This window comes from Numenius arquata, chromosome 16, assembly GCF_964106895.1.
Source record: "Numenius arquata chromosome 16, bNumArq3.hap1.1, whole genome shotgun sequence".
In the NCBI taxonomy this organism is placed as follows: Eukaryota; Metazoa; Chordata; class Aves; order Charadriiformes; family Scolopacidae; genus Numenius; species Numenius arquata.
This window is the reverse complement of record NC_133591.1, coordinates 10,820,263-10,847,974: the sequence shown is the minus strand read 5'-3', so window position 1 is coordinate 10,847,974 and position 27,712 is coordinate 10,820,263. Positions and strand designations below refer to the sequence as shown.

At 40.2% G+C, this 27,712-nt stretch overlaps 1 protein-coding gene across 7 annotated transcripts; it reads right to left on the bottom strand.

Annotated features, from left to right (window-relative positions):
- Positions 1-349: 349 nt before the first annotated feature.
- On the bottom strand, positions 350-27,529 carry MED15 (mediator complex subunit 15). Of its 7 annotated transcripts, XM_074159291.1 has the most exons (19): positions 27,368-27,518; positions 23,242-23,329; positions 22,005-22,056; positions 21,703-21,732; positions 20,292-20,507; positions 19,583-19,710; positions 19,448-19,543; positions 18,270-18,650; positions 17,032-17,109; positions 12,001-12,120; positions 6,126-6,268; positions 5,701-5,828; positions 4,668-4,802; positions 4,223-4,286; positions 3,988-4,054; positions 3,384-3,544; positions 3,011-3,177; positions 2,032-2,130; positions 356-1,890 (listed from the first exon to the last, which is right to left on the bottom strand). In XM_074159291.1, exons 1-19 carry the CDS (start codon positions 27,433-27,435, stop codon positions 1,754-1,756), a joined length of 2,358 nt encoding a protein of 785 aa, XP_074015392.1. In that variant the 5' UTR covers positions 27,436-27,518; the 3' UTR covers positions 356-1,753. The 7 variants fall into 7 exon arrangements, with proteins under 7 accessions (XP_074015391.1, XP_074015392.1, XP_074015395.1 ...); XM_074159290.1 differs by having other exon boundaries at positions 350-1,890; positions 17,032-17,121; positions 18,270-18,656; positions 19,448-19,710; positions 27,368-27,529; XM_074159294.1 differs by lacking the exon at positions 12,001-12,120 and having other exon boundaries at positions 6,126-6,216; positions 17,025-17,109.
- Between the last annotated feature and the right edge of the window lie 183 nt (positions 27,530-27,712).

The following is a 27,712-nucleotide window of genomic DNA, read 5'->3' as shown; positions in this document are numbered from 1 at the left end:
TTAACACACACACCCACCCCATTTCTATCCTCATTTCTTAGGTTATGGATTACAAACTGTAATGGTGCTGGTGGTTCTTTTGCCCTAAGGAAAGAGTCAGCCGTGTAACTGGTTAGAAAATTGCATCTTTCATTTGTAGATACCGTGACTAAACTCTCGAGCAGGTCTTCCAATTCACTTTGAGATCAGTGAAGACAGCGTCGCATGGGATGAAGAGCCATTTATGACTTCTTCCTCTGACCTTCCAAGCCTATGAGTTTTCACTTACCATAGAACAAAGTACCCATCATCCAATGGACACAACAGAACTGGTATCTGAGGATCAACATGGGAAGAGCAGTACAATGTTAGCATCCAACACAGGAATAATAATAAATTTATTACAATAGAAACAAACAGATAATGCATTAGTTCTTGTACAAAATACTGATCGCATTCTGCCGCCTCAGTCAGTGCTTACTAAGTACCCACATTTATAAACATCCTAAAACTGATGACACCACACAGATTTACAAAGGCATAGCAATTTCTTGACACTACTGTAAGAGAGCCCAGCTACTCTTTAAGGTTTGCTGTGCAATACAGGGAGATGGAGCAGGATATAATGGGAACATGTGAAATTTGAAATTATTCTGCACCAGGAAATTAAGAGTAAGCAACTTATAAAACAATCACACTATGCATGAAATTAGAGTTACTCGTGGCAAATGTTTTCATTAGAAGTGCCCAACAGTAAGGCAGCTGATGACTGAATTGAGTGCCCACCATTGCTCAAGGCACAAAATATGAGTTGTCAGTTCTACTCCTGAGCTATGTTGTTTTTTCCTTTTGCTTTTAAACAAACTGATGTAGCATAGAAGCATTTTCACTGAACAGCATCAACTTCCAAAGGAAGCCAGACACCTCAGAGAGACTCTTAGTAAAAGAAGAAATACGAGCCCTCTGGATTGATTTGTGTTACTAGGGCTTTATACTGTTGGGTTTCCCCATCCCACTCTTAGGTACACATTTACTGCTTTATAGAGGAAGTCAGTGTGCACTTAATAGCTCTTTTTTCAATCACCTCACTCTTCTGGAGTGAGAAACGTGGCCCATGCCAACCAAAAACCTCTTATACAAAGTAGTGTTTAAAATAAGCTATAAAATACATTTTTCTCTCTATTTGGTTTCCCATTACCCCCAAGTGTAATTATCCACATTTATCTCACATATTTGAGGGATGCCTTAAAAGGCTGTAATTTATCCCAGCTCTGGGCAAAGCTAAGAGGCAAAAAAGATTCCTGCAACCACTGAGAAATTTGCAAGCTCGTTCCAGTTGCAGCTAATTTATTTCTGGGGCAGTATCAGATCACAAAACATACAGTGAAAGGAATACTGGCACTGAGCAAACTTTGAAGCAAATTAGGACATTCTCTCCCTACTCCCTCTTATACCAGACTCCCTGATGGAAGTCCACAAATAGTTTCTTCTCTAAGAAGACAATAAAAACTCATCCTAATACAGTCTCAAGAACCATATATACACTTTTTGTATATTTGAAAATGCTGGCAAAAGTCCACAGAGGCAGAAGATAAAAAGCATGAAAGCTAAGTCTAACATCAGGTTCTCTACTGAACCTGACACCTAGAAACAAAACAACATAGGGCTTCTTTCTTCTGTAGTACCCTCCCCAAAATGTGATCTTCCAGTGGCATGTGGAAGAGGCCAGCTGTTGAGACCTTATTTCTTGCTTCAGGATTTAGAAAGCGAGATGTTATGCAGCAGAGAGGCAGGCCTGACGAATACTTTGTGCCCAGGTGTTTAAGAGTGCTGTGACTGAATGCTTGTCTGGAAGTTGCAATAGTTTTGAAGTCATGTACCGATACACTGACTGCAAAAAGGGATTGGCTGCTGGAAAAAAAAAAAAGATAACAGATAAATGGAGTTATAATAAAAATAAAAATTAAAAAATAGAGTAACATTAGGTGTTCACATTTCCCCACTATTGCCACATACTCATGCCCAACAAATGTCATGCAAACATTCTCATACCATACTGTCTAGGGTTTTTTATCCACAGAGGGCTCTGATCTGGGTAGTCCGCTGGAACGCTGAGCTGTAGTGGTGGGACATTTGGAAGATTCTTGTCATCTAGAATGCAAACACACTTCCCATTAGAGCAAATCACTCCTTGCTGGATGGAGCGGGTTTTTATGTGCATAATTCAGTTTGGTTTCTAGCCTCTGAACCCCAAGGAGAAGCGAGGCCGTAATCTCCATTTTTATTGGAAGGAGCCCTCATCCCTCATTTTAACAACATTCTTAAATTCTTGGAAGAAAAGCCTGGCAAACACAGCTCCATCTCTTACACATTTCTGCACCTTGCCAATCTCAACATTCATCAGCTGAACTTGACTAAGTTAGACACTTCATTTTTCAAAATTAAGTGCCTTATGTACTAATGCTCAGGACGAAAACAGTTCAGATTTTTAAACAAAGGGGAAGAGGAAATAATCTATTTTCCCTGTTGGAATCCAAGAACAAAACAAGCTAATAGACTATAACACTTTATGCTTATTCAGCTGAGATGAAAAAGAGATGCAATTTGAATTTCTATCTTGAACAGACATCATTGTCATTGATCATTAGTACAAACTGAAATAGACCCAAAAATTAACTGAACGTTTCTCTAGCTCTGTCCTAGTTGTTGGAGACAGAATGATTCTTACAGGGATCAAATCAGGAAGCAAGATTACTGCTAGCAACAAGTAATTTTCTAGATGCTAAACGAGATTACCAATTGCAACTTCAGCACAAGAAAGGATCAGTCAGTGTGAACAAAATCTCCAGGTGCACCCCGAAGCAGGCGGTGCAGAACAGCATGATTAAGCAGTGCTATGAATTCGGTAAGTACAGACTTCATGCAGAAGTCACAGGCTGGCAAGACTGAAGACTGTTATCAAAAACCTCTTCAATTTCTACAGTCAAGCTCAGCACTTCTTTCTGAATTCAGCCCTTAGTTTCTTGCTTACCTAGCTTGCATATAAGATGAACTGTGCCATTATTACTGCAGTGGGAAGGGTCCAGGTTCACCAGGAATTTAGGATTTAACCTTGCAACTTCCCCTTGTAAGACATTCGGTATGGTCTGTCTTTCATCCTCTTCATACTTCCGTTTTCGAGGGGAAACAACTGGGGCACTATCAAAAATACAGTCCACAAAAGAATTAGGTGAAAATGTTACGCCAACACTGCATTTGTCAAGTATCTTACAGTCGTAGAAAGAAAAAGATATAACTCACACCCATCCATAAACACATCTGTTCTTTTAATAGTTTCTACAAATCAGTATTTTTTTCATTAAATAATGAACATTTAAGACAGACAGCAGGTCAATGATACATACGTGATAGGTGGTCCGTGAATTGCAGTCATAGCTGGCATAAACGTACGGTAAAGGGAATGGTTGAAGACTGGTGAACGGATATTGGCCAAAACAGCATCCAAAAGTGGTTGACACAAGTACTGCTGTTTGGTGGGGGGCACTGGGGGAGGCGGTGGAGTAGGCTAAAAACAAGAGAAGCCCCTTTGCTTTTAATCATCAACAAAAATGAAGTCTCTACTATTGATCTATTGATTCTGCAAAATTTTACAGCAGTAAACTTCCAATACATGAAATACAAAGGATTCTCAAAACTGAAAAAAAAAAAAAGAGCAGTCTGCAGCTTTCATTTAGGAAGTCTGTCCTGAAATCAGCTGCTAAAGTTCATGGAAAGAATTACTCAAGTCTTTGCACAAAGCACAAAAATTTGGAAGTTCAGTAAAAAGATACATACAGGTGACTTTCATGAAGTAAATGCTTGCCCATTTTTTCCTGTTTTTTAATTTTGTCCAACCTTACCTGAAGTCTTAACAGATGAACAACAAGAAATGCAAAAAATTATCTTGCCAAATCATAAGACCTTTTGGAATTAATTGCTTATCTCTTGCTAGCACAAAGCATTACATACCACAGCCATATCATTTTTCAGCTTCTCCAGAGCAATTTCACATTTCTGCAGTGTCTTTAGAGGGCACCTGCAGAAGAGGAGAAATTTCATCACCACAAAATGGTCTCCTTGGCTGAAGTGTTTCTGCTGCCTGAGCGCCACAGACAGCTTCAATGCCAACATGGATGGATGCTAAACAACAAATTCCTGGAAGAGCTGGCGAATCTGATGTTCAGCCAAAAGGAAAAAGAGTTACCGTTTGGAAGGGTCAGTCAGGATATCCAAGAGACTCTTCATTTTACTCAGGTCCTTCTTCCTATCTGAAATAACATCAGACACAAACACTGACTACAAGAATAGCTTCCATACTTGCAGACAGAAATACAGTATACTGCTAAAAGTGAAAACATGAGCTAACCCTGAAGAAAGTAGTGAGCATCAAAGACCTTTCATCTAATCTTAAGTACATCCATCGCGTAAGCTTGATATGTTTCAAAAACATCAGAAGTAAAGGAAAACTGATGAGAATTTAAGAATTTTACTTCACAGTAAAATCTTTAGTTACAGGCAAAAAAAGAGCAACTGATTTTCATTGTTTAATCCCTGGAATAGAAACCATCCCAAAAGGCAAGGTACTGCTTCTTTCATCAGAAGAGATAGCTGACAGAGAGAAATGCATGACTAAATATAGGGAATCTCACCTTCATTTTTATCTATTTTATTGATCATCCTCCGGAGTGGCTCAATGTATTTTGACAGCTGTTTGAGTTTCTCCAGATACTGTTGCTCCTCTGACTGGCTAGAACTGGCTGGACTCATGACAGAATTTGGATTTCCTGGCAAGAAGTAAAGACTGCATGTCACAGGGATGATAAAAGATACTGCAAAACAGCATTCTTGCATTTCAGAATCTAGATCTGAAGTCTAGCACTCTCAAAGTGTAGCTCACATCAAATATCCAAATCCACAATTGGATGCCCTCCTCAGTTTATGTGCTTGTCCAATCCCCTAATCTTTGTGTAGAAATAAGATGTTCTGTGGGCAGAACAGCAATTCCCATTTAATACAATTTTTTTCTGAAAAGGTCCGAAGTTTCATATACCCATTTTCTAGGTCCTCATTTTGCCTTCACTCTGGTGCACTAAACACTAAATCAACACACTGAATTTCCTGCAGTTTTCCTTAAGTCGGTGCTTTCCAAAATGCAAAGCACACAACACTGGTATGAGAAGGAGCCAGTATGTTACTTCCATTTGCAGTATCAGAAACTGCTTATTACATCTGGGAGAGAGAAGAGCACAAGTGTCAGAGTACACCTGGGAAGGTGTTCTGGAGCAAAGCAGCCTGCCACCCGGGATTAAGTGGTTACATCCTTTACAGTTGCATGCTGTTGCTAAGGGTTCCTTCCTGCATGGAACCAAGGAAACATCACGCCTCTATAAACTTGCTCCATTAAATTAAGTATCATTCTTTTTTTTCAAAACACTGGGAAAGTCAGAAAAACCCATTACATAGTTCAGTGATGAGAAAAGAGGTTTCAGTTGATTTTGATTTGAGATATCCATGTTGTTGTGTTATGTGGTGCATGTGACGTTCACTATTGCAAGCTGGCTGCTTTGTAGAGCTCTTTAAAGTTTACATCATGTGAAACGTTAACAGGTTTCCTGGGAACTATTAAAGTTACCAACACATACCCCAACTCATGCTTTGCAGTATAGTTCTCACATCACTTACCTGGAGTGTTTAAAGGACCTGGGGATGGGACACTAAAGTTCTGAGGTGTTCGTGCAGCTGCTGGGCTCTGGGATGGTTGTGGAGATGGACTGGGGAGAAAGCTGCTGGGTGACGGAGCTGGGCCAGAGCTGAAAAATAAGCATAAAATCAAACTGTCAGTATCTGACAAGAAAGCATGATCAGCCTGTGAGCAGATATGCTTTTAGTAAGCACTGCTATGGCACTCCACAGCTCTGCCAGTAGACTTTATTTAAAATGGGGGGGTTTCAGGGTGTCTTCAGCACAATCCCACCTGTGCTTTCACTGAAGTCCAAGTTAAAAATTAGTTCACTTCAACAGAAATAGAGTAAGATATACTGAATGCTTCTGAAAACCTCACCCTTAGAGCATTGACAAGAATCCTCAAAAGTTGCAGTCTAGCTCACCTGACATTTGAATTTGGCTGAGAAGTTGGCTGGCCTGGCTGAGGAGATGGCTGTGGCTGTGGTGGCGGAGGCATTGATTGGGGCGTTTGAGCTTGTTGGACAGGAGATGGGGATGACATCATGGTAATATTGTTCTGGCTGACCTGAAATGTGGGGGGAAAAAAAAGATCAACAACAACAAAAGGGAGTACAGGAAGGGAACTTAAGTAGAAGGCTTTATCTATGGAGAGATGTGTATCCTCAGGCCTACAAGAAATGAAAGTGTTAGTTTCCTGTTCTCCCTCATAATGATAGTCCCACCTGTATCACTCTTGAGGCTCTCACAGCAATACTTCATATCAGCTTTATTAGAAATAACCATTAAAACTGCACATAATTTGAATAACTCTGTAATAATTGTTTTTCATTTCCCAAACCATCACGTTGCAATCAAAATGTCAGAAGTGCCATCTGAAAAACCTGTACTTTATTAGAACTAGAGTAAAGAAGAGCAGGAAAAAAAGACAGTTCTAACTGGAAAATTAACAGCCGTAAAAAAACCCTCCTTATTTTGACAATTTAATTACAGTCTTCAAAGGTCTGTCAGACTTGACTGTAGCCTCCCAACTGGCTTTCTTTAGGAAGAAGGAAGAAAAAAAAAGAAAAAAAAAAGTAAGCCAAACCACCAACATCTTGTTGAATATTCAGCTTTGAAAATCTGGGTGGAGACAGAAACACTCCAAACTGAATGGCTGGGTAAAAAAAAAAAAAAAAAGTAGCTTTCTGACCTTTGGAGAATGATGAGCTGTGCCTAAAGGACAAAGAGACGGAGAAGAACATTTCCAGAACAGCATCAAACTCTGGGTAACAACTAAATTTATTTTGTACACTCTAAAGTGCCAGAACCAGGTGATGCTCAAACTAGAGCAACTTCTCACATTTGTTCTAATGAACATTTTTCCCCTTGATCACTTAAAACCAACCAACCAAAAAAAAATATATCATGGCCAGAAGCATGGTATAGTAATGCAGATATTAAGTGATCATGCTTGTTTAAGGCACATGCAGAATTCTTATGACCTGAGTCTATAAATAAAAGTACATACAAAGATAAGTTGAATTAGCCCACAGAGGGCAGTAACCCATGCCTTCAATCTGTAAGTCACTAACTAGCACCTTTATAAATTAACAACTCTGTTTCCCTCAGTCTAAACCATTTTTAAGCAAAGGTCCCAGTAAATCCACAAGTCCCAGACACTTCATGGGCACTGCAATTTGGTGTTGTCCTTCACTCACTCCTTAAATATCCATCTAAATCATCCAACTGTTTCCAGAGGACATGATATCTAGCACATTAAAAAGTAAGTATTGCAAGGTCTGCTTTTGCGTGTACACACTGAATATGACAGGAAATGCTTTGCTTGGAATATCACATTACAGCAATGCAAGAGGTCACACTCCACTAGAGGGGAAAAAAAAAAAAGAGTGCCCAAACAATCCCCAGCGAGGTGCAGATGTAAAACTACTAAACTTGAAGATACTAATTTACTAATTTATCATCCATTTAAGTACAGGTTAAAAATCAAATGCAGCCTGACATACGATTTTTTTTTTCTCAATCTTCAATAACCCCATTACCTTCACAGCCTCTCCTACAAAGATAGTATCTAGAACAAGTGAGGCTGAAATGATGTTTTAAATCAGCCATTACATCCTCCTTTTCTCCACAATCAACAAATACTGAGACTCTGCTTGCTGTTTTTCACAGGAGGTGGATTCTTTAACAGCATGTCTCCTCAACAGCTGGAACAGCATTTCTGAGAATGAAAAACATGATCTGCCTCCCAAAGAAACCAAGCATTCACCACTGTTTGGAAGGCAGCTAGGGATGAACACTGCAAAAAGCACTCCTTGACTTTTTCACAATTCTATTTAACGTTCTGTTAAACAAGTGATTTAGAACTCACTCATATGAATGCTGCGCCTATTTTTCATCAAGTCAAACTAAGACCGCTTCTGAGTGGTTCATCACTTCTGAAAATCAGGCCCCTTTAAAGTGTTTCAAGTTGGTTACATAAAATTACTTCTGAAAATTACTTCTGGGAGTTGGGCTACATGATCTTTATGGTCCCTTCCAACTCTAAAAATTCAGTGGAATTCAGTGAAAACTCAAATCCTTGTGTTCTGCGAAGGAAGGTTTTTTGCCCAATTTAAGCTTCTGTACCTACTTCAACACCAAGGTCCCTTCACATACGTCTACAAATGGTGCAGAGCAGCAAAGAAAAGAACATGCAGCACCTACTGCACACATAAGCATAGAATGAATTAGATTCTTTTTGTGTTACTCCTTCTCATTTAAATATGTGCATAGACAAACAGCTTTCCTTCTTGCAACAGGATTGCTCTCTGCCAGCTTCATTCCAAAATACCTAAGTCTGATATCTAAACTTCAGCAAAATAGAGACATTTTCAAAAACATACACTCAGAAGTATATAATTCTAAACTTACTGCCTTACTTTTCTTTGAAAGCAGTTAATTTGCAACGTAATAATTTCAGATTACTTTCTATAAAACAGATCTAAAGACGCTTTCAGCTTTAGATTTCTACACTGCTTGCAGGATATGGATTAAGATTATATAAATTTAACGAAATTTCAACTTCTAGGAAATACTCCTTCCAATGGACTCCCACTAAAAAGAAGGCTTAAAAAACAAAACAAACAAAAGCCAAAAATACTCAATAAACCCAAAAGACAAAAAACCCTCCCCTGGAGCTTTAACTCCATTAAACTAATTTAGCTCCTCATTTAATTCCAGAGCTAAGCCATGGTTACCGACCATTTGCATACCCTTCATCTTCACCATACATAAGGAAAAGCAACTACACATTTTTTCACTGAAGGATGAGAGTTTCTGCATCTACAAGCATATTCACGGACAGCTATTACAGCCCACAGAAAGTGAATTTACTCTGTGACTCTGCAGTGACCCGATCATGACAGCAAGCCCTCATTTTCTGAAGTTTTGCCCAAAAGATATATAGGCTTGCAGGACAAAAATTTGCACTTAATATCCACTAAATGAAAGCTATTCTTAAGTGTTCAGAGCACACCATGCTGGAAGATAAACTTAGCCATGAGGCCCCCCTCCAGTTTGCTGAGTCTCAAGCAAGGAACTGAGTAGATAAGGCTAGGAAGAGTTTTTCAGCTCCCGGTAGCAAGGGTGTACAATATGCAGAAGCTAATGGCAAGGAAAAGGAGACTGCAACAAGGAAGCGATGGGTAATAATGAGGAATAGTAGAAACACTTTCAGTTTAAATGAAAATTCTAGAAAGCGTTTAGACTACTGTACTTTCAGTTTCAATGGTAAGCCAGTAAGCACAGCCTTGCCTACTCTGTTGCAAACTGGGTTTAAAGCTTACCACTACCCTGCTTTATGTGACAAAATGAAATTCTGCAGAACTCAAAAAAAGTATACAAAAAGTATACAAAACTTAGTTGTTCAAAAAGCACATTCTTAGTTGTTCAAAAAGCACATATAACATTGATTATAGTTCACATTTGGTAACTATTCAGGCACAAACGAATTTCAGCTAAGAAAAAAAAAAAGTCAGTTCTAATTCTCTGGGAATTCAAAAGACCCAGAGATTGTGGAATACAATGCCATATCAGTAAATATATTCTTTTGATTGAAGAGACAGTAATAGCAAAAAAAGCCCAACCAAAAAAAATCCCACTGCAGAATCAACTGAGCCTAGTGATAAAAAGACAGACTGACATTTGTGTCATATGAGGTAATAATAAATAGCCACACAGTATTGCTAACGCATCTGGCCCTTTTGTTGAAAGAGATTCTCCAATGCAATATCAAGATTCTTTTCTAAAAAGAAAAAACACTCTGAACTACCTATCACCAACTCTAAAATACTTTTGATCCTGTAGTCAAGGAGATGAAAGACTCTTAAATGAGTAATTAATAACCAGATACACGCTACAGCCCTTTACTCCTTTTGGGAACAGCTGCAACGGCTCTTATGACAAGGTAGTTATATCAAACAGGCAATATTATTTAAGCATTTTATGACATTGAGGCGCAAATTACAACATTTCTAATTTCTAATCCACCTAGAACCTGAACAAAATGTTTTGGCAGACAGCACTAGATATTCATCCTGATCCAGAGCTGTCAAGTCTATGGCATGTCAGACTGGCTTTAAAAACATGCCTCCCATCACCGTTAAAGTAGGACTCATCCTACCACCTGCTTCGGAGCCGTTTTCACTCCAATAATTTTGTTCATTGAGAAATTTCTTTTCTTCTTCTGCTTTCTCTAGTTGTTCAGTCTCCTACATCATTTTCACAATCCTTGGCATGCTACTGAGAGTGCTCCTTGATGACCAATTCACTTGGTGTCAGAAATCAAAGCTCCTCAATAACCGCAGACATGACAGCACTAAAAGACCAGCCTGTGGCAATGAATGCTCAAACTAGAGGTCTTTTGTTGTGACTCAAATATTAAATATAAGCCAATCTAATACTTAAATATCTATTGGAAGGCCTCCTCATCAAAATAAACATTGTGAATACTTCATATGGGAGATGATTCCCTCAGTATATATAAACTGCTACAGCGAATAACACTCAAAGTAAATTCTTTGACTCAACAGCTATGCCTGGGTTTTATTTCAGTTAACATATAAACAATGACCAGGACTGAAATGACCATCCAGAAACAACAGATGTTTTTGCCTAGGTCTGCAGAACCTTTCTGGCAACTGTATCTACCTTAGCAAATTCCTGAGAAGAAAAGGCTGTGCCTACTAAACTTGATGCAGCAGCACTAGGAAGCAGAGTTGCAGACATTCCACAGCCCCACAACAAGCTTGTAAAGGCAACAAAATGCACAAAGTGAAGAAACTTTAATTAAACCTATGAACAAAATGCAGCGGTATTAAGAACTAAAACTGCACCTGGTAATTAATTTGAAAATCAGCATCTAAAAGAACAAGACATAAGGTTCACGAATAACAGACAGAAAAAATGCAGTTGAACGCTATTCCACCATCGTGATATGAACACATATTTAAACCAACACCAATCACATGAGGCTCAGCAAACTTCTCAGAGCAGACCAGTGCCTTGTCTTACTGGTAAAACTTACTGGTAAAAACTCAGTTCTATCTCATTCTGCTCCCCCCAAATTACATATTTTGCTTGCAAAACATGACTGTGATGTCTTTAGCAGATCTGGACCTGCACCAGGCAGATGCAGCACTCTGACCTCACGGAACTCCCAGCAAAAGCCAGGCAGGTGCCAGGCTGCCTACACAGGTTCTTCTCTGACGCAGGTACGAGTGGAATCCTTCCGGCAGCTCCTCCTACGTGACCGTGAAAGAAGGGAACAGCTCCATTTTTCTTGGCCCTTGATACCACCCCAAGAAGCCACACAAACTGAAATGAGCCAAGTTTACTATTAACGAAAGAAGCACCTGTACAGAGTACGAACACATGGTAAGTAAGGTCCCAGATACAACTCAGCCAGTGCACTGCAGCATTGACTTGCAACACGCTCGTGGAGTACGGACAAAGACTAAACAGAAACCAGAGTTCTAACATAAGACTTTAATCAATTATGAATGTTTTAAATGTTATAATAAAGATCTATGCCACTTTAAAAATACTTTATTTGATATCCCAAGGTCTCAGAAAACCTATTATTTAAAATGAAAAAGGATCCATAAAAAACCTTAACAGCCCAATACCGTGAGTAACACCAGCAAGTTAGTTGTTTGATGAAAAAGTGAACTTCCCCTTGCTTGAAAGCAAGTGCCATACAATCATGTATTGAACGCTTTGCACAATTCCTGACACAATGTGCTTCTACTCAGTAAATACCTGTGGCATTTGCTGTCCGCCCAAAGGAATGGAGCTTGGCGGCGTAGCAGACACAGCGGTGGTAGGCGGGAACCGTGGTCTTATTTGCATCCCACCTCGGGCCATAGGTGCGGTGATCATCTTTGAGGACAGAGGGACAACAGACAAAAGTAATCGCAAAACAAGAAATGCAGTGCACTGGCAGGATGAGAAGCACATGCAACCTCCAGGAATTAGGGGGAGGGAGAGCATGAAGGGAAGGTTAGTGAGCTTTTCTCTAAAGGTTAACCTAACATACTAGCTTATAAATCAAACTCCTTTTTATACTCTTTCTATCCATTTTTAGAAAGCATCTAATGAATTCTAGGTATCTCCAGAGAGCTAATATGTAGATTCACATTCATGGGTCAAGGGCTGACTGTGCTATCATTTGCATGAAGGGCTTTTCCTAAATATTGCCTGATGTCTTGAATTTCTAGAATTCTTGGAAATAAGTACTCTAAGATTGTTGTCAAGAACGCTCCATATAAGAAGCTATATAATGCCATAGGTTTCTGATGTGCTTTCCCCCACTGTGGACTCAACAAATTTAGCAGTATTTGCATATTTCTGCATATTGCATTCCAAAAGAATTTGGGAAACAGTTCAACAGCAATGGCCAGTAGGAATGCTCCACGTGAGCAAATTTCAGACCAACCTAAACTATGACAGTATAACAATGCCAAAGACAACAAAAAGGACTTCTGGGTTTGAAAAAGCAATGTCCTTCCTTTTATAACCCACAGAATAAGTCAAATACATCCTTGTAATTTCCACCACTGACCTATTCTTCTATTACTAAGCTGTGCTGAAATTATGAGTCCACAATCTGCCTCTAGCTTATTCGTGCACTATTTGATTCTCCCGATGTATAGACCGAACACACTCTAAAGTACAATCATTTAGGACAAATGATGAAGGTGAGCGTTAGAATCGATTTGTATTTTAAAATAGTATTAGGACTACGCTATGCTGCAGTATCTAGAAGTGCCTTTCAGAACCATTGGCCTGCATGAGCCACACAGATTTAATCATACATATCTGTGGAGCTCTCTGTTACTTAAAATTTGATATTGCACCATATAGGCTGAGAATTTACAGCAAATATAGCATATTTTTGAGATAGTATTTGGGTAACTTTGGCAGATTCACTTATCAGTAAAAGAGCTTCTGTGTGGTACTTCAAAGATCTACAGTAAAGTTCTCTGGGCTACTTTTTTTTCCAGCATACATATTACCAAGGAACCTACACAGGCTCTAACTAACCTACAAGTTAATGAAGTCTCCTTTCAGTAAATGGTTTGGGGCATTCTTGCTTAGTGTTCTATGTAAATGGACTGAAGCAGCCAGCAACATGTCTCTAGACAGTCAGAGAATGCATGTGCTTACAATTGTTAAAAATAAATAAAATTAAATACAACATAGCAAGACTGAAAAAGGAAAGGAATAACTGATAAAGAAAATTGTGTCAAATTCAGCACAGCTGTTAGTTCACAACATCAGAGCAATGCAGTCCCTTTCCATCCAGGCAAAGAGGGATGGTCAGAGACAGGATTTCAAAAGAAAAACAAATGAGAGCGCTTCAGACATCACACACACGTGCACAGGTACACACACAGCATGCAACAGCCACCACAAGCAAACACAACAACCCAGCACTGGCACAAAGCACAGGTGGATGCTACAAAAGTGCAGTGAAGAGCTACAGTATCAACATGAGAGCTGGTGAAGCAACACAACCCTAACAAAAAAGAAAAAGAAAAAAAAAAAAGGGACATTGCTAGAAAAAAAATAAACATATCCTTCCAGGCACAATCACCCCATCTTAGACCCTCGTGAACACACATGGATCTCTGGAGTGTGTGAAATCCCAGGGATGTTATGGTGACCCACGTGTCCCATCTTGGTCCTCTTTCTCACGCCACACCACCAAAGTGTGAAGATTTAGATTTTTTTCCTCCAAGGTCAAGGAAATTAGAAGCATATTCAGAGTCTAAGTGTCTGGCAAATCACTGAACACCAGCACGACAAACTCCAATTCAAAGGCTTTCAGCTGTTTGTTGTTTTGTGGTTGATCAAACACATATGCACATGCATACAGTTTTGGTTTTGATTTTTTTGTATTTTGAGATGTGTGCTTCAGAAAGGAAGTGTATATATAAAATGACACCAATTCCACTCTCTTAACAAAAGTCGTCTATTTTCCCTCTTCTCCAGCTGATTTACATTTATGAAACCTGTGACCCTTTGACAAAGGAGTTGGGAAAGGGGGTTCCCAAGATTGCATCTGTTTTATGCAAAGCAATAAATTAATGAAAGAGCTGGTTTTGTCTGTCTAAAAACAGAAAACAACCAGAAGGGTTCAAGTACTTTGGAAAAGACTCCTCCACAAGTGAAACTGATTTATCTCAATTTACAGAATTGAGAATTTTACCCCATAAAAACACAGCGAGCAGAGGAAGAGAGAACACACCCACTGTAAAATACAAAACCAATTATTTGATAAAAATGAAGTGGAATATGACAATTAGAATCCTGAACCTGTAATTTTCTTTCATCTAAAATCCAAATATTCAGAATTCAAAAAATATGCAGCTTCTCATGAGCTACTTCTTGTAAGTACTGTGCTACTGTCACTCCACTAAAGGCAGCTCTGATTTTTGAAGAGCGTTAGCCAATCTGCATTGTGAGCACCTGAAGGAGTTGCACCAGAACAGTGATTTAAAATTTAACTCCAGTTCATTACAGATTTTCTCCTAGTGCTGCAAGCACTAGCATAGCACTCCGTGGTCACTAGGACACTACTTACTTTATTTATCAGCTTCACCTGTGAGTTACATGCTCACAAGGACTATTCACCCAAGCAGGGAAACATTGACCTGCACGGTGTCTTTACGACTTCAGAGAAGAACTTCAAAACCCACGTGGATCCATGTTTAAACCTGGGATTGCTTTTACTTTTATTTAGGAAGGATGAACAGAAACTTTGCAGAAAAGGAAAAACACAGCCACATCAACCGAAATTCCCAGTTTGAAAGCCCCTAGAGACTAAGTTTAGATGTAACAAGCAAAGATTGGGATAGGGTTGTTTATAACAAAAGTTTCCCTGAACCAAATGAAGAAATCAAGGCAGATTTATTAAAAATGCTGCTGCTAGTGAAAAATGTACTAAATACAAAGCAAAATCTACTCCTAAAAGAAACTTCTTCTAAATTAAAGAAATTTCATATACACTCTCAACACCAAAGCTGCATTGTAATACGGTACACAGCCACAATCTTAAAATTAAATATTATATACAGATAATATTTACGCAAGTACAAGAAACCTGCTTAATTATTGGACTTAACAGTGTTAAATGAATTTTAGTAGACTCATATTGCAATGGCATGAACACAAATGTAGTAAAGCCTGTATGTGGAATTTTCTAAACTCACCCATGTTAGATAATAAGCAATCCCTGAGTTTACTACATGTCTGAATAAAGCTGCAATATAAAACCCACTGTCAACCACCTTATCACCCAAAACTTTTCAAATGCACCGTGCTGTTAAGGCACTGGCATATGAATTCACTAAATGGGGCAAGAATTAAGTCGACTCTACATAAGCACAATCCATCTGCTTTGGAGTTGAAAGAGCACCATTCAGTTAGTAAAAAGAAAAAAGTCAGAGTCTCCTTCCAGTGAGCCTAAGCCCCTGCAGCTCCCACCTGGAAATTATTTAAGAAATAAACAGAAGTTTTAATTCACATTTCAACTGTAGAAAGAGAATTCTGCATTGCTGCCAGTATTGTACCAACTGTACTTACCACTGCTCAACTTTTACATCCTGTGTTACATTAACACAAGCAAAGGACCAATACAGAAACAGAGCTTAAGCCACCAACAAAGATGTACAATGATGGTACAAGGCATTATTCCCGATACAGGTCTGGGAGATGCACATTGGAGAACCAATTGTTATCACGGTCCATGTAAAAAGCTTCCAAACGTCTCATTGAATCTATAAGATTACTTGTGTGCTGAAGGGGGAATGGTGCATGCAGACATGGAATGTCTGGGTATATAAAAAGAACTCTGCCATTAATCCTAGTCAACCTCATTTCATCTGTCTGCTTCAGTCTCTTCATCTACAAAGTGGTGACAATTGTACTTACCCATGTCTGTAAAATGCCTCAATATGAAACACTACAGAGGTAAGCCACGAAAGACTATTTCATATTCTTGTGGAAAATGGGATGACAGGTTCAGCTCAAGCCATTCCCAATTTTTTTCCCCCATGTCTCCTTCATACCAGACACACATCAAGGAACAATCACTGGGGCTACAAGTGTATTGCAGGATAAAAAAACTGTGTTAGACAATAAGCTTTCACCCAGCACTTCCTTTTTTTTTTTTTTTTTTCAATGTAACTGCACTTGTGACACATGCCATTTTTTCTTTACAATTCACATCCAGAACAAGAGCAATCTATATCTACTGCCCATTTCACTCAGAAGAAGAACAAAAGATGAAAGGAATGAAAGGGGAGTGCAGAGAGATTTCACTATCTATATACTATTTTTTACGGTCTATACATGGAGATGGAAGGTAAACCACACGTGAGTAAAGATAGCAGGCAAAGATTCACAGTACAGAAATCAGTTTACACAACAAAGCAGTCACCTAAGGAAGTTTAACGAAAGAAGAGGTGATATACTCTGGATACCAGCAGTCAGACTGCAATGTAACTGCAGTAGGCCATCTTATTGATTGTGCTTTCCTGTGTCAGTACAGGCAACAATCTTACCTACTCAGGACAGAGAGCATGCACAGAGAGGTCATCAACGAAATCCTGCCTCTGACTCCAGGCAAAGGAGAAACAGCATAAAAGCCCATATACCCTTTATAAAGGGGATGACCAATGTTAGACCCCCTCACCGGAAAGCCACCAGAAACCCATCTCCATGCTAGTCTCTAGCATGCACTTGCTACAGGCCTGTAATTAGTGACACTGGCTCCTGGCCCCTTACCTGCCCTGAAGCACCCATCTGAGCAGCTTGGGCCTGAGCTGCTTGCACTGCTGCCGCTGCCTGCTGCTGCTGAACCAGCTGAGCTCTTACCTTGAGTATGAAAAGAAAGAAAAAAGTAAACATATGTACCTGATTAGGGCATGACACTTCTGTACAACTACATTGACTACACTCAAAAGGGGTGTGGAGACAAGATCAGCCTCACATTCATACTCTTTCTAAAGAGCTTTCTGTTAAGTTTTCATGTTTCTAACATTTGAAACAGGTACCGTGCACCCAAGACTTGATTACTCCTTGCAACTTCTTCCCTGTACTATTAGGTCTCCCTATGACAATACTAGATATTTCAACTTCCTGGCAAACATAGTTAACCACATACATGTTGACTTCTCTCAAGCACACTGTATTAAGAACCTACCAATGATCAACACTTCAAATCTTTATACATTCATTATGACTGTCAGTGTGATGAAGATGACATCTTACTACTCCTAGTTTAGCTAGTAGGGACACACTGATGTATCAGCTCATGCATGTGGGGTCAATAATTTCTCAAGTGTGGCTGACACTCCACTCCTCCCCAGAAAGGCCCAAAGAAAAGCAGGTCTTGGGATTACATCTGAGTTTTCGCTCAACAGCACAGAAAATACTGACTGTAATGCAAAAGTTCAAAAAGCTGCACCATTAAGAGGACGACCTAGCAAGAGGTTCAGAGTAAAACTATTGTCTTGTTCCTATTCTCTTCAAGGCATGGACTACCGGTATCTTAAACTTTGACCAAAAACTCTAAACACGGCAGCAGAAGAAAAGCCAGGATGCTAGAGAGCCAAAACTGGCTCCAGCCACATGTACCAGGCACTTCAAAGCACTTGCTCATGTCCTAGAACAGCAAACATCGAGGAGGTGATTTTTCCTTTAACCAGTTTGTTTCTTTTTCTTTTTTCTTTTTTTTTTTTTGTCCATTCAAGAGTAAGACAGGAAATTATTTTTAAATATTAGCTTCATAAATGATTTTCACAGATTTACAGAAGTCCTACTCTTTGACACAAAACTGTTCTCTACTGCCAGGCCCAGACATAAACCTTTAAAATCTCCATATTCATACCATGTTAACTACAGATCTCTTAATAAGTTACGTTTTTTCCTACTTTATTATTAGCAAAAGTTAAAGATTTTTTTTTTTTTATTTCTCTAGAGAATCATAATGAACCAACAGTCAACTGGTCACTAGCCCTTACCTGCATTGCTTTTAATTGCTGGGGCGTAAGAGTAACAGGCATAACCTGACTAGGAATTTGTCCTGAAATTGCCTGTGGCTGAGATACCATGGGCTGGGGTTGAGGTTGGGATTGTGGTGGAAGCTGAGACTGTTGTGCCTGAGCAACCTGCTGCTGCTGTTGTTGCTGCTGTTGCTGTTGCTGCTGTTGTTGCTGCTGCATCTGTTGCATCTGCTGTTGCATTACTTGTTGAGGTGGCTGTTGCTGTATCTGTTGTTGTGGTATTTGTTGCTGTTGTTGCTGCTGCTGCTGTTGCTGCTGCTGTTGTGCCTGCATAGCCTGTGCTGCCTGCAGCTGCTGCATTTGGGCAATTCGCTGTAGTTGCTGCTGCTGCTGTTGCTGCTGCATCTGAAAAGCAGGAAAAGCCAGAATGCTAAAGTTGCAAGCAGTGCGATAGCAGCCTTATTTTTATAGCATAAACTAAGAGCAAACAGAATCCTAATACATCAGGCTGAGGTTTTAAGACCAAAGGGAAAGTCCAAACTTTTTATCCACTCACTTTTCATATATCTCAACTCTACATAGCACACATCCCGGTTTTCAATATTACAAGCTTGTCTTGCTACTGTAACAGTTCTCAAAAGCAAAGATGAAGTCCATCAGCTTTCCCTGTACAAATGGGCTCAGAAGCACTTCTTCAAATGTAAGCAGCCTGCATCAGCACCACTATTTACCAAAAACTGCACAAGAGCATGACAGCTGGTTTCCTCTTCTGCTTTTGTGCCTAAAGATGATACGGATACATGATGTGCTTGGCACACGTTTTTAAAGTGGAAATGTATAATTTCCAACAGCCACTATTTCTAGAGTAACCCAAGGGCTTTTGGTTCCTTCGCACATCCCTGTTCTTCTCAGAATGAAAGATTATCGTGATGTTTATAAAGATAAAGAGACAAAGGTTTTAATTCTCTACTGCTATGACAGAAGAAAGCAATGAAATGACTGTTATGCCTTTCCTCTGGGATGTAATATATTATTGCCAATTAACTTGTCAGTCTAAACTGAAGCCCCGTCCTAAAGTGGAAACACATCAATAACTGGCAGAGCTGATATTAAGTACTTCCACGCAAGCCAAGCTTCACTTGACAAGTAACTGACTGCAGATCACCTCAATTGCCATTGTAGTTGTTTGTTATCACCTGCTGTTGGTTTTGCTGCTGCTGCATCTGCAGTTTCAGCATGTGCTGTTGCTGCTGCTGGACGGCTTGCAACTGCTGCTGTTGCTGCTGCTGCTGCTGGGCTGCTGCAGCTGCTGCTGCCTGCTGCTGCTGGACCTGAAACTGCTGTTGCATGGCTGACTGCTGGACCTGGAACTGCTGCTGCTGCAAAGCCACCTGCTGCTGCTGGAATTGTTGCTGCTGCTGCTGTTGCTGCTGAGCTATCTGCTGAAGCTGAAGTTGGGCTAAAAAGAAAGTAGACTGTACTTAAAACACGAGAACCAAACGGTGCGAGAGACTGTTACCTAGTATAATTCATAATAATTTAAAATAATCCCTAAAGTACATTAATGTTCTTCGTTAGCAGCATATATTTTTGCTTCTCCAAATGGATGAGGCACATTAGCAGCAGAATTAATGACACTTCCTACTACCAGTCTCTAATTCTCACCACCTATAATAAGTCAGCAACCTAGGTAAAGAATATGAAAATGTGCAGGAGGAAATAGGCACAGAGGTCACCACTGGGAAGCACCATACCCATAGACAACACAGGTGAGCTCTACAAAAATGAAGTTCCAAATTTGACATCTTGTAGGATGAATGAAGCATTTGCTCATATAACAGCTAGACTGTTCCTCGCTATACTAAGGAAGACATTTATCCCATTACGTAGCAGTATTTGAAATCAATTCTTCCTGCAGTTCACTTGGCTGATTTAGCCAGAAGTATGAAATCTCTTCAGCACCCCTTCCTTGTGGAAAAGATTTATGCGCTGAAAAGCTGATCTAGCAATTTCGGTGGTTGACGCAAACTGAACACTTACTCGGCTGAGTAGCTGTAGAGACACCAGGCATACCATGAGGGGCCATTCCCGATGTTCCAGGAGGTTGCTGCTGCCCTGGGAGACTCATCTGTTGTCCCATTGGACCAAGGCCACTCATCCCACTCATTGGTGCTCCTTGAGCTCGGGAAGCCATGCCCATTCCAGGTGCCCCTGCTGGGGGACCCCCAGTTAGATTCTGCAGTGCGTTCATTGGATCTAGAAAGAAAATAGTTACCAATATGTAGCCAGCCATGCAATTGCCTCCCCAAAATCCTCAGTTCTCCATCATCCACTATCTGATCTGTCAGCTTCAGACCATCAGTAGATCCAACACCCTGAGAATCTAACATTCACTGCTCTGCCTGTGAGGCCACAACAGGCTTCCGGCATGCCTTTGCCTCTCTGTAAATAGAGTGGAGATTATTTAAAGTGCTTCAGATTGGCAAAGTTCCAAATAGATTCTAAATACATCAGAGAAAAGGAACTTATTAGCCACCCCTGAATGTATATCCAAGTCAAAATCAGCTGCCAACAAAACTCCAGGAGGATATATAGCTCATAACCTCAAAAACCAAGAAGAAAGTCCCACTGCGGATCCAATTAGCCTCTTCCTCCTGAGGTCAACATAAAGAAATAGTGCTCAGGCCAGAGGAAGTACAGTGGGTATTTATTACGCAGTGGACAAATTCAGTGCCTTTCAAGACAACTGTCATAATCTGAATCCTGGGCACACAGAAAAGTGAAGTCAATGGCAATTCAAGAGGGCAAAAGACAACATGGGGCCCAGAAGCAATGTCAATCAGGTACAGAACACAACACCCCATCTCTCTTAAGAATATTTATAAAATAATTTCCAAGTGTCTAGGCTGGATGTTAATCAGTCACAGACACTGCATATTTAGCCTATAGGGGGATAAAAATAGAGAATCATACTATGTCCCTAACATACACTGCTGTAGGAATTAGCACAGAGGCAGAGAACATGATCAGATTTAACCTCAGTCAAATGGCAGAGTGTGTATGCCCCACAAACATGCTTCCCTCTGATGCAACACAATGAGGCACCCAAAGCTGGTAACAAGGAGAAATCTGGACTGCTCAGCAGGAGATTATTTTCAATCACTCCTGTTCTTTCAACTGCATTAGAGTTGCGAGCTAACAAAAGCACAAACAGGGAAACAAACAAGACTCCAAAACACTGACTGTCCAAGCCTGTCACCCTCATCACTGAACAACTCCAAGACTACCACGCTACCTTTCCTCTCCTCCAGCAGCATTTAATGTTCCAGCTAGGGAATCCACAGCCTTCTTACTCTTAGCATGCCAAAGCCCTGGTTTCTAAGCTGTTCTGGTTAGAAATGGAGGGAGGCAAAAAAAAGAAGGGGAAAAAAAAAAAAAAAGGAGCTCTTACCACTGACTGAGGCTTGAGATTTCTTATTGTCTGCAAAGGAAGAACAATTAATACAGGAAAAAATTTAGGAAGGTGGAAAAAGCAGTAAGTTTAAATAATTCCTCAAAGACTTTTCAATTATAGATGGATGCGTGAAAGAAACAGTATTTACAAATTAAGCATGTATATTACAGGAAAGATATTTTAAAGCAACTTGTCACATGCAGAACCACACCCAAAACCCCTAAAATTTACTTTTTTTGTGAGGATGGGATGAGCAATCCCATTACTGAAGAAAAAAAAAAACCCAAACAATTACTTACGAATATCTCGAAAATGGATAATAAGTCTGGCCACAAGAGAAAGATATTCTTCCTAAAGGTGAAAAAAATAGTATTTTAGCATAGGAAAAAAAAAAAACATTGCAACTGTGACTTTCTGGTTCTTCGGTATTCTTCCTCAACATAACAGATTTTACTTCACAATTTCCATGGGCTTTTCAGTGCAGTTGCAAGGAACAGTCTCTTCATTAATTAAGTGAGAATATTTTTACTCATAGGTCATTGTAGTTGATGGTAAAAGGCGGCCAAGAAACCACAAAATTCACTGGAAAAAGCCTCTGTGACACTCACACAATACGTGAACATAATTACAAACCAACACATCCATTTTCCACTTCTTACCCACACTAATTCCTTTTTTCTTAAGGATAGAACCTGCCTACATGGTACATGGACTTACTTTAGTTCTTGAACTATGTCTCATTCCCACAAGAACTTTTTTTAAGCTAAGTTAGTATTACAAATACAAGTTAACAACTTTAAAGACTAAGATATAATAGAAACATTAGAAGTGAAAAGACAAGTATTCTTTGCAGTACTTTATTAGTGTGCTTCATAATGTGTAAGAGAAACTGCACAGGGCTGAGACAGCCTTCCTGTCCATGGAACTACCAACTCACCAGTGAGGATGCCGTCAACAAGCATAAATTTGTGACATCACTACAAAACTTTGACCAAGAGAAGTTTTATCTCAAACATGGCTTATTTGGAGACAGCAACAGTATCCAGTTTCTTATAACACAGCTCCAGGAAAGAAGTTTACATTTGGGTAGAGTCTAGAATGGTACTTGATAATCAAACTTTCACAGAGACCACAGCACTTCCCTTGGTCTTACTCCTGACACAGCCTTTTCATTGGTATCTTACTCTCTCCCGACCACCACACGGATCGTAAGGAACTGTGCTACACCATAGATAAAGGAAATTCTATGCAATTCACTACATGCAAGTCTTTGGGTAAGAGTTAAGTGCGGTCCCACATACGCATTAAGTGTCGCAGTTGTCTTGGACTGAAATCCAGTTTGATGCATAAATTGGATGGAAAATACCTCACTTCCCCTCAGGGTAAAAGAAGCACATAGAAATCAAAAATTTTGCATAACTATGTACTGTTAAGCAGAGACAGTTAACTAAGTGCATTGAGTTTGCAATTTCTGCGGGTTGTTCCAAACTTTTTTTAATACCCCAGTAACTTCTGGAACAAAGAGAGATACTTTACCCTTGTTTTGGCCTTCATAAACACATGACTCTCCATATCTTTGCTGGATTTATTATGGGCAACACCAGCCTTCCTCATAGCATCATCACTGGAAAAAAAAGGGAAAATACAACACTGGGTATTAATTGAGGACATCAGAAAATACCTTCTGTAGTTGGGAAGGTCCGTAAAACAGCTTTTTACCCCTCTCTCGTTTACAGATTTAAAGGCAAACAAACCCCACCCAACCACCACATACATTATTTAAAATTGCCATCCTTTAAAATTTCTTCAGATAATGAAGAAAAAAGCCAACTAATTTCAAAAGGCAACACAAATATTCTTTGCAGAAATTCAAGAATAACTGCTAAACAAGTCGTCATTTTACCAACTGATGTATTATTTTGACCAAATACCAGGACCTGTTCATTTGAGGAAAGCTGAATGACAGGATTAATGTAATCCGTGTTTGGCAAACAATGGGCTTCGGCCTGCCTAGCTTCAGGCATTTTCAAAAGAATCCTCTAAACATAAGGTGGAAGAATTAAAAAAAAAAAAAAAAAAAAAAAGATTGCCTGAAGGCATAGAGTTTTGAGCAATGAGTGAGAAAAATGAGTGGGAGCACTGATCAGGGGCAGAGAAGAGCAGAGGTGCAGCAAGGGAGGGAAGAACCAACATGAAAGCAGCAGATGAAGCAATAAGATGAAAAGAAGGCCCTGTTGATGGAAAGTTGAGAGTAAGAAAAATAACAGGTTTGGTAATACAAGCTTTCAGTTCCCTTCCTGTTCTTTCCCATTTACCAGCCAGAATCACGGGGACTTGCTGTCCTTTCTCCATCACACCTCTAGTAAATTGGATCTCGATCTGCCCTCTGGATGGGATATTGAACGTGCAAGATGAAAAGGCAAAAAAGAAAAAAACCCACACGAAACGACATGTTGCTAAGGTCATGGGTAGAAAAGAAGGGGCATTCTCAGTACGTCAAGAAATAGCAAGCAATTCAACTGTGAAACGTGCAACAAGATAAAGATGTCTTAAAACAAGGAGCTCGGTCAGGTGAACAGCCCTATTCAAATCCTCTGGGCATTCTCATCCTTGGAAACATTTCACTTCACTGCAAAACCTGTTCTGTTTTAAAGCAGCCTGGCAGCTACAGTCTAAATTCCACAAACAAGTTACCAGGAAATACTTTCACCTTGTAATTAACATCTCAGCAACTTCTTTCTCACTATCTGCAGTTGCACGAGCAGCTACCCTACACTAAGCTCCTGTCAGGGTAGTGATGCCTGAAAGTTTCAGCCAGTCTTCACATTCCCATCCTTATTTCTGTTCACGCACACTCTTCTCATCTAGCTGAACCATTAGCTAAAACCTATTCAGTCTTAAGTGAAAATATACATATCAAAATCTCAAGCAAAATACTGAACACAAACTTAATAGACTTAAGTTACACACTTAAGAATTAATAGACTTAAGACACAACTTAAGTTACGTCCCTTTTAACATAGCCTACAAGCAGCTCAGGGCAGGAACAGTACACAACTGCATACTGAGTTTACCACCACACAACCCAGTTCAGATTTGTCCTTTAGGCAATGCCAACATTTAAAACCATATTAAGGAAAGGCTTTTAGAAAGGAGACTCCCAAGGCACCACTATGTGCCTGCTACCTATAAGGACCAGAATAAAGGTAAGCACAAGTATATAATCACACTTCTACATAATCGCTGTCTCCTGGAACATCCTGGGACAAGCCAAAGCTGCTCCCTGGCCTCAGTCATCTGAGCTCATCGAGCAACAGTATGAAAGTCCTGCCTGGGCCTGCAGTCACAAGAGCCTATCACTGAAGGGGGCTTCTTAGGTCATCAAATGAAGTTATGGCCTCATATGATGATAACCAAATCATACACACTGACCACTGACACATTCACTAGGACACCTATTCCGCACAGCATCCCTGAAATGCTCATCCACATAATGTCACTCTTTAAAAAAAAAACAACCAAACATAAAAAACCCCAAAACTTAAATTCAGTGTTGTAAAGGAAACACAAGTGTGAAATAGCAACACATTAAGATTCTGTATCCAGAAGCTATAACAAGGTGCTCAAAATGTGAATGGTTCCATACATTTAAGTTAACTTTTAAGATCAAGTGTTAATATTTGTCTTGACAAATATCACTTGGTATTTGCATGATGAACTGGAAGATATACATAGGTATAAGACAGTGTATTTTCATAACTGTTAGGAACAACCTTCCCACAAATTAAGAAAACTTGCAGATGATTCTATGATTCACCAGATTTTTATTTTAATTACCTCCCTCTTATACCTACTACATAAACCTCACTAATGGTAAAACTGGAAACTTATGGAAAGAAATATGAATTTGTTGCATACAGAGCTCCAGTCTTTTTAGGCAATATATTGCTTCCATTTCTCATGAACTTTACATCTGGCTGGCTTCACTTTATACCAAGTACCAACATGAAACCACGCCAAGTTGTTTTCAGATATCTGGCACGTATTAATCTCTAAAAAAAAAAAGTATCCACTGCAGTCATTGTACACTTATCTCAGTAACAAGCTTGTCTGCTTTTCAAACAAGACAGTGAATACAAACATATGATGTATACTATAAAACTGGATAGAGCACAAGGAAGAAACATCACTTACAGGCACAATCTTAAAAAATAAGAAGACTGTGTCAATACATCTGTAACAAAAAGCACACAGATCATATACAGACATCTGCGCACATATGTGAAAGACAATAAACCGAGGACATTTTATTTCTGCTTTTGCACAACAAGAATTGAAAGTTTAAGATTACTGTCATTTCTTCATATGGCATTAAGTACAAAGATTTTCCTGGACAGTAGCAGTAATTTTTTTTATCTCTTGCTGTATGCTTCCATTGAAACATTTATCAGTATTGTTTCCAGCTCAGGGGGAAAAAAAAAAAAAAAGTTTGTCAAGCAAACAGAAAACCAAATGTTTATTATGTTAAGGTTTCTCTCCGCTTACTCATATGTATTTCCTCAAAGTTACACAGCATTTGAGGGCACTCTTGTTTGCTTGTTTTGATGAAGGAGTAGAAGAGGAGAAGAAAAAGCAAGGGATTAATCTAACGAGATGAATGACTTTGCAGAAAGTAAAACACCAGTTCTGAGCACCAAGAATGTTTGCACAGCTTTGACAGATGCACATAATTGTATTTCTTTAATGAATACCATAACAGTTTAATTCTGAGACAGCACCTTAAGCCCACAGGTAGGCAGCAAAACTACATGCAGTCAAACAGCACACTGTTCACATATCGTTTTTTAAAAAAAGACAATCTGTTTTTAAATATTGATTCTCATAAGCAACACGGCAAGATCAAGCTTTTCAAGCATACATAAAGATTTCAACATTACTTTAGAAGCATTGAACAGTGCTTTCACCTTTCGTAGGGTAAAAGAGCCTTCCATAAAATAGAAAAAGCATGCAGAGCAGCAAAGTCATTCAAGTAAAGTGATTGTTTCACAAACAACAACTGAAAAGGCAACAAGCTGAACGTGGTTTTTTTTTAACGGCCTATGAAGCATCAGGCAGATACCAATTACGATGATGCTTGCTCTAGAAGCAAATCCCTGTCCAAAATAACAAAAAGCTTTTTATGTCATTTTTGCCCTAAAAAAGTCAGATACAAGATAACACAGGAGTTTTCATAGGAAAATGTCATAATTCATGTCAAACTTGGCAACACAACGGACACTGCAGAATCGACCCTAAAGCAGATGCCGTCAAGCGGGATGGGAAGCCGGTGTTCCAGGGGACGACGAAAGCGAAAGGGAAGGAGAAGGGGCAAATCGAAGTCAAAGAACAGGCCCGGCTACCCCACGCACAGGGTCTGAGCACGTCCTGCTAACGAGGGCCCCTCACCGGTGGACGGCGAAAGGGCCCGGGGGAGAGGAAACACCGGGGACCACGGACGAACCCGGGCAGCAAGGGAAGGACCGGGAAGGACTCGTAGACGGGAGAGACAGAGCCACCCGGGCGCTGGCGGCCCCGGGGAAAGCGGGAGCCCCTGAAGCCCCTCTGGCAGCGGCGGAGGCCCGCCTGCGGCCTACTCAGCGCTGAGGCCGCAGCCCGCACTCACATCTGGCTGACGAGCTTCTGCCGGAAGTTGGTGCTGCGCCAGTCGGTCTCAGGCCCGGTCACGTCCATCTCTGCCTCCACCGTGAGCGCCGCCCGCCGCTGCCGCCCGCCACCACCTTGCTCCCCGCCGCCACCCTGTCGCAAGCCACCCCGGAAGCGTCGCGCACCCACTTCCGGCGCGCTGAAGGCTTGAGGGAAATGGAGTCCCGGCGCGGAGGCCCGCCAACTCCCGCGAGAGCTGCCGGCTCGGCGCGGGGTTCGCTGGGAAATGTAGTCCCGCTTCGGGCACACCACCTGAGGCACCGACACCGGTACCGGGGCGGTGTGGTCGCCCGCAGCCCCAGCC

Bases quoted from the DNA above. Each gene is read 5' to 3' on its own strand.
- MED15 (XM_074159290.1), bottom strand. From the start codon at position 27,435: ATGGACGTGACCGGGCCTGAGACCGACTGGCGCAGCACCAACTTCCGG. The intron at 19,711-20,291 runs GTAAGTGTTCAG...CTTTCTTTTTAG, and splicing joins CTCTACAGCTACTCAGCCGA to CCCAACTTCAGCTTCAGCAG. The intron at 3,178-3,383 runs GTATGTATCATT...TATTTTTGATAG, and splicing joins ATTCACGGACCACCTATCAC to TGCCCCAGTTGTTTCCCCTC.